The sequence below is a fragment of the Penaeus japonicus genome, unplaced genomic scaffold, assembly GCF_977035675.1.
Source record: "Penaeus japonicus unplaced genomic scaffold, GWHDUDI00000001_assembly GWHDUDI00000021, whole genome shotgun sequence".
Classification (NCBI taxonomy): domain Eukaryota; kingdom Metazoa; phylum Arthropoda; class Malacostraca; order Decapoda; family Penaeidae; genus Penaeus; species Penaeus japonicus.
The window spans coordinates 23,641,009-23,648,508 of record NW_028234423.1 but is presented as its reverse complement, the minus strand read 5'-3'; the positions used below and the strand labels follow the sequence as shown (position 1 = coordinate 23,648,508).

The window sequence follows — 7,500 nt, the reverse complement described above, 5'->3', positions numbered from 1 at the left end:
CAACACTGGGATATTTTGACGAGTGTAGGCCTAAAACCTTGGGCAATTCACCCGCTCAGGCTGCGGCCACCTGACATGCCAGCCATTAAAAATGCCTTGATGTGATATCATGTCCTCAGCAGGAAGTGTTGCTCTATTTATTTTTTCCTATTCAATTAAAAACTGTTATTTCTCTCAAAAAGAAGAAAGTTGAAATACAAAGTTTTTTTTATGAGTTTCCAGATGTTTGACTGTTTTTTTCCACCAAAACAAAACAATTTGAAATAGGAGGAATTGTGTTGGAGCTAAGTTTATCACACATGTTAGAAAAGGTGGAACTTAGACAACCCAATTTGAAATTAGGGTACTTTTCAAATTTATTTTCCAAATAATTTTTGAACTCCTTAAAGCCACAAAGGTTGCAGCATGTCTGTCCCCCCAGCTGCAATTAGGGTATGATTTTTCAAGATTCAGTAAGCTAAATTTTAGATTTAGCTTGAATTTGCATATCAGAAAATGTACTTTCATTTTGATGTATCGAATACAGACTGCACAGTGGAGCATCAAAATTTAAAAAGCTATCACAGTAACTCCTCACATTTAATGAAATTATCACATTTACCTCTAAAATAGGAAAGAAAATGGGAATAAGCATCCAATCTTACAAGACACTAGTTTTCGAAACGTGCAAATATTTCTTCCTGTGAGATATTTGAACAGGGTGCCCATGTCTTCACCTGAGCAAAACTAAAAGTAGTAGGCATGTCCTTTAGGGGTTAATTCACTTTGTCCATATCAACCCCTACTCTATAAGATGGTCCCCCTTCCACAAGCTCTTACTCCTAGGAGTCCATTAGCTGGCTCAATTGACCTCACCTGTTTACGGATTTCTTTGAATTTTTAGGAAAAAAAGTTTTTTTTCTGTTACTGTTATTATCGTTACTAATGCTGTAATTATTCAGGTTGTCCCACTAAGTGACTCTTTGGTAGCTAATCCCTTGGGAGCCATATATATGGGTAGAGAGAGAGAAAAAAATATAAACAAACTAGTGGACAGTACATGTAGACTCCCATTGTCAGTTGCAAAAGTTTGTGATGAAAACTAGACATTGCTGGAGTGAATGACATCATAAATTCTAAATGTGTACAAGAACATCCCATTTCTTCATAGTTATTATAGAAAAAAACATATTTGTAAGGTGTAAGTATAGGGATTAAACTAAAAAATGCTAGGGATAGAATGATATTAGACAAAATTCTGTTAGGATTTTCCAAGCTGACTTTTTGGTTTCCCTCTATGACTATGTAGAGTTCTTCCATGTTAAAATGGTTGTTGGGTAGGACCTCACTGCATTCTGTATCCCTTATGAAGACCATTTACTTGCATTGTAAAGAATGAGCTATAGTTTGCATTCTTTTTCATCGCTCAACCGAAGAACTTGATGAAAATCTCATTCTTCTTCTTCATCGGTGTTTTACTTTCTGCTGACATTTAAGAGTGGCCTACTTTACATTATTTAAACCTTTTGATATAGTGGGCTATTATAATGACTTTCTTTTACCTTCTCTAAAAGTATCTTATATACCTCATGCAAATTAATTTGCTGCTAAGTTAAAACAGTGTTTAAAGATGCATAAATTGTGATGCATACTTTCTTCTTGTAACTCACAGATTTTGAACTCTGAGGGAAAGCAGAGTGTAGCTGTCAATCTAGCCCTTGGAGAAACACAGATTGTAGATGAAACCAAAAGGTGAGGATTTTTCCCCTTCTGTTCACATATCTCTTTTTGCTATTACTGTTATTATGTCCATTCTATATTACTAATATATATATGATTATACTCAGTATAAACACACTATTGTGTTTTAGATAGGCTTTCACATACATGATTATCTTATCATATATGTTTGAGATACATCATCTACACATATTATTCACTTATTAGGGTCCCATGGACATAATACAACCACTCACTGCTAACAGATATGGTTTGCATGGTTAAGAAAGACGCACCTGTAGGAGATTATGGCAGCATCTCTCTATATTTAGTTACATATTTATCACATATTCTTGTCTTTAACTTTTACCTCCAGGAGTATTTAACTTTCTGAAGAATCATTAACACATTATTTTTTTAATATAATTGGAATGAAAGGAACCAAGTTTTATAATGTTTTACCTTCAGAAAACTGTAAAGCAGTGTTGGCAAAAGCTAGATGATAAAAGAGACTTAATCATTTTCCCACAACAGATTTCTCGAGGACAGCGGCATCTCTCTTGATGCTTTCACAGCATCCAGCATCAAGAGATCAAATACAGTCATCCTTGTGAAGAATCTTCCAGCTAAGACCACTGCTCAGGAACTGTCAGAGTTATTCTGTAGATACGGAGAGCTTGGAAGAGTTGTACTACCTCCAGCAGGTGTAACAGGTATTGAACCTTTTTTTTTTTATTATTATTATTATTATTATTATTTATTTATTTTTTGAGGTTGATCTAGGCCTTCATGGATCCTTAACTTGAATTTGAGGTCTGTATGGATCAGAACTTAGTGGGTAGATATTATATAGGGTAATATCATTTCTACTTAGGAATCAAGATATTTATGGGGAAACAAAAGTAAAAGTCAGTTAGGAGATTGTATAGGTGGGCAAAATATAAGAATCTATTAACCCATTCACGACAGGATGTATTTTTGCTTACTCCTACTTATGCCGGGAAGAAAACAAGCATGTGACGCTCCATTCCATGATGTTTTCTCGCTGCACGGGGCCACACTGAACCTCTCAAAGTGTTTTTTACCCACCCTATTCTTATGGTTTGCATGATTGCATCTACAGTGTAAGAACATGTAAAAATATTGCCATGTTCAGAGGAGTTATTTTAGTAGACAAAATCAAGTAAGATATTTTTTACTTATTTTATTTCCAAAATGAAAAGAACAATATAAATAATCATACATGTACATACAAGTATGTACATGTACTTTGAGACCTGACATGATGTGATATCACGGGCAATCGACAAACTAGAAATAGTTTTACAGAAGTAATGTTCTATTTTATATTATTTCTTGGCCAATCACATTTGATCTTACAATAGTTTTTTGACCCAGATCTTTCTATTCAACTGATCAGAAACAGAAATTACCATGTCAACAATATCATGTAGTTACCAGCTACTATTTTCTTAGATATACAGTAGAAAGCTATTGGAAATGGTTATTTGCCCGATCTAGCCGCAACTGACTACTGCGCACACAATCACCCAGCATGCCAGCCATAAAAAAAGCCATGACGAGATATCACATTTCAGCAACAAGTGCTGTCACCATATGACATATCACGTCACCTGATGTTAACAGGTTAACATGAAATGAATAATGATATAAACACATTTAAAAGAGAGGGATAGTCATCAAAGTTGTTGTTTTTTTTGGTTTGATTTACTTTTTCTCTCCAGTTGCATTGTTAATGATATTAACCCATTCCCGACGGGGGAATTCTAGCCTAGAATGTCCAAATGCCGGGGCGTTCGAATTATTAGGCCTAAATCAATTGAATAGCTGGCACAATACTGTGCCGCCCGGCAACTGGGCTTTTGAATGCGCGGTACACATGCTGTACCACCCGTCCTGTGTGGGTTAATAATGACATTTTAAAATTTTCTTTCCTTTTCCTCATCTTGTAGGTGTTGTGGAATACTTAGATCCGGGTGAAGCTAAGAAGGGCTTCAAGAACCTAGCCTATTCCAAATTCAAGTACTTGCCACTGTACTTGGAATGGGCACCCTTAAACGTTTTCACGTCGGAATTCAGTGGCACTGCCGTCAAACCCAACAGCAAAGAGGAGACTGCTAAAGGTGAGCAGATATTTTGGCTCAGAATTTTGGTGTTCAGATTTGATTTGTATTTTTATTTAATTTTTCCAATTGTTTATTGGTATATTTATTATAATTTTTTACATAATACCAAAAGGAAACAGTTCTGGTTGCCAATATTTCCAAAGTGACTACAGATATATAATAATATTAATCCCAAATAGGACTTTGGTGCAGAGAACTGGCAGCATGTTTTAGTGTTTTTTGTTTACATGTAATCTGTTGTCAATGGACGCCAAGACGTACATGACACAGGTGGGTGTCAGTGGAGGATTGATTATTTGTGGTTTAGACTACATAGTCAAGGAACAAAGCCTTCCAAGGTTGGCAGAAAACTTCATTTTGTCACATTTTAAAAATAAAGACTTGCCAAACTACCACATATATGAGTGGATATAATATATTTCTCATTCACATCAAGAAATAAAGATTTGAAAAGCTGGAATGAAACCTGTCAGTTTTTACCAGCTTATCAACAATTGTATTAAATAGTAAAGCCCCCAAAGGACACATAGAGACCTGATCTTGGCAAAAAGAAATTTATGGGAAACAAAGAGTGCAAAGATTTTTAGTCTTTAACCCCTCCCCTTTCACACAAAGACCTTTGAGCCTTCTACTTTACCCTTGTCATTGCTCCTTATGCAACTGGGCATAAAAAGTGCATATTTTATGTTCATTCTGGTCTCATTTCCAGGGAGAGAGAGTAAAGATGCAAAGGAGGAGGACCATGCCCAGGGGCAGCCTGAACCAGACACAACCATATTTGTAAAAAATCTGGACTTTAACACAGTGGAAGATGTATTGAAGCAGGTGAGTTTAGTACTTAAAGTATCAGTGCCTTACTATGCATTGCTATGTCAAATCCACAAATTTAATTCTTTCAGAATTGACTTGACTAAGATGAACATGTTTTTACAGTTAGTATACAAAATATTTCAAAATGTTTTGTTTTATAAATAAAAAAAAAACTAACTAACTAACTAACTAACTAACTAACTGCAATATAATGCAAAGAATTATGAGTTGATACAGTTCTCATTCTCTCCATCAGATATTTCTTGTAACATGCACTATTGTTTTCCATTTTCTGGAAAAAAGGAAAAGTTGCAGCTAAATATGTGATTATATGTAGCCATATAGATTGTACATTTAAGTAATAAAGATTCAGATATTTGGCTGTTTCTGTGCTATCATGATTATTTTTATCTCATACTATGTGCATTTAGAATTGTTTCACCATGATTGTGTAGGAGTTGCATCATTAAACCCAAGTTATGTTTCAGCATTGATCATTAAACCAAAGTTTTTGAGAGAGTTAAATTCAAAGAAGGAGGAGGCCCAGAGCAGCCTGAACCAGACACAACCATATTTGTAAAAAAAAAAATTTAACACATGGAAAGTAGTGGAAGCAGTGAGTTTAGGTGTAAAGTGTAATGCCTTACTATGCATTGCTATGTCAAATCCACAAATTTAATTCTTTCAGAATTGACTTGACTAAGATGAACATGTAATGAATTTTATGAAACAGTTTGTTTTTACAGTTAGTATACAAAATATTTCAAAATGTTTTGTTTTATAAAAAAAAAAAAAAACTAATGCAATATAATGCAAAGAATTATGAGTTGATACAGTTCTCATTCTCTCCATCAGATATTTCTTGTAACATGCACTATTGTTTTCCATTTTCTGGAAAAAAGGAAAAGTTGCAGCTAAAAAATATTGTTTATTTACCATATAGATTGACATTTAAAAATAAATTCAGATATTGCTGTTTCTGTGCTAATCAATATTATTTCTATCACATACTAATGCCAGACTTGTTGGGGTTTCACCTCAAGGATTGTTAGATTGCATCATTAAAACCCAATTATGTATCTTTTGCGGTTTGATTGGTCAAGTGTTTTCTGTAGTGATTGCCAAACGAAATGGACTCTCTCAAGGCTATGGATTTGTGCAATTCATGAAGAGGTCAGATGCACAGAAAGCCATCAGAAACATGCAGAACTCTGTACTAGAAGGTCACACCATAGAAATCAAGTTATCGGAGAAGACATTAGGGTATGTATTGCAAGTTGTTATTCTTTGTAATATTTAATAAATGAGATATACATTTGTAGAAAACAAGTTAGTAAAATATGAGTAAAAGCTTAGGGGAATTAATATGTAGCACTGAATAAAAATTGTATAAGGTAAATAGATAATTGTGAGAGACAGACATGATGGAACCTGTGATTCTGTTTCCTGGTAAATGTATCTGATAAAACATTACAGATTTTAAGAAAACCAATCTCCACTCTAGCCTGAGGCTTTATTTGTTTTACTAATCAATTATTATTATTTAACCTAAACATTCTCTATCTTACCTTTGCAGAGCAAAACCCAAGAGCAGTCGTATGATACAGATAGCAGGGGAGCAAACGTCATCAAAGATTCTGGTCAAGAATATCCCCTTCCAGGCCACTCAGAAAGAAGTGCGACAACTCTTTGCGTAAGTGCTTAATATTTTCTTAAAGCACATAGTGTGATACTTACTTCCCTCGCTGAGAGGAAGTGTGTGTTTGTACATTTGCAAACACACAGACAGTTTTGTTAGGGACTCTGGTGTTGATTTGAGATTTAATGAACAAGGGAAATTGGCCCATTGAAGAGAACAATATCATACAACACTACAGACATATTTTCATTAATTTTATTTTTCCGCTGTATTTTGTTTTCCATTATTAGATGTTCACCCTAATTAGACAGGTATTTCAAACATGTAAGTCAAACACTTAGTGCTATTAGCTTGCTCTGGCCGCGGCCAAGTGGTACGTGCTTGATGACCAAGCATACCAGCCAGATAAAAAAACATGACAAAATATTTTGTCCCAGTGGCTGGTGCTGCCATCACTTGATGTGATATCTTGTCATCTGGCGTTTATGGGTTAAGGGTTAGAGACATTGCTCAAAAATATCTTTATTTCTTTATTCTATAAAAGAACTCTAAAAGCTATTTAAGTTTATATTTACACATTCTTTATTTTCAGCACTTTTGGTGAACTTAAATTTGTGCGTCTACCAAGCAAGATGAACAGCCAGGAACATCGTGGATTTGGCTTTGTGGAGTTCGTCACTAGAGAAGATGCCAAGGTATATCCACATAAATCATTGAGTTCAACTGGAATCTGATTCAACTGTTTAAACTTTCCACCTGATCAGTAAAAAATGCAATAAAGACAACATCCCTGAAGAAAGCTCTGAATTATATAACTATCCTCTTTAGATGTTCTTGCATGTGTCCAGTACACCCACACACACACATGCATTCACTCTTTATTCTCAGACTTGCTCTTTCACTCTCCTTCTCCCTTTCTCCCTTTCTCTCTCTCTCCCCCTCTCTCTCTATCTCTGTCTTTCTCTCTATCTCCCTGTCCGTTACCCTCTCTATCTCTCCCCCCCTTTCTCTCTCCCTCTCTCCCTCTCTCTCTCTCTCTCTCTCTCTCTCTCTCTCTCTCTCTCTCTTCTCTCTCTCTCTCTCTCTCTCTCTCTCTCTCTCTCTCTCTCTCTCTCTCTCTCTCTCTCTCTCTCTCTCTCTCTCTCTCTCTCTCTCTCTCTCTCTCTTCTCTTCTCTCTTTCTCTCTTTCTCTCTTTCTCTCTTTCT

General features: G+C 35.3%; 1 protein-coding gene across 1 annotated transcript in view; it reads left to right on the top strand.

Moving 5' to 3' along the window:
- The window catches only part of LOC122247624 (putative RNA-binding protein 19), a gene marked incomplete at its 5' end in the record, with an annotated part of 11,231 nt that overhangs the window by 2,632 nt on the left and 1,099 nt on the right, over nucleotides 1-7,500 (top strand). The window contains 8 exon segments of the mRNA XM_086548865.1: nucleotides 1,652-1,731; nucleotides 2,233-2,411; nucleotides 3,672-3,842; nucleotides 4,555-4,674; nucleotides 5,264-5,281; nucleotides 5,759-5,918; nucleotides 6,232-6,348; nucleotides 6,887-6,989. Coding sequence (XP_086404991.1) covers nucleotides 1,652-1,731; nucleotides 2,233-2,411; nucleotides 3,672-3,842; nucleotides 4,555-4,674; nucleotides 5,264-5,281; nucleotides 5,759-5,918; nucleotides 6,232-6,348; nucleotides 6,887-6,989 — 948 coding nt within the window.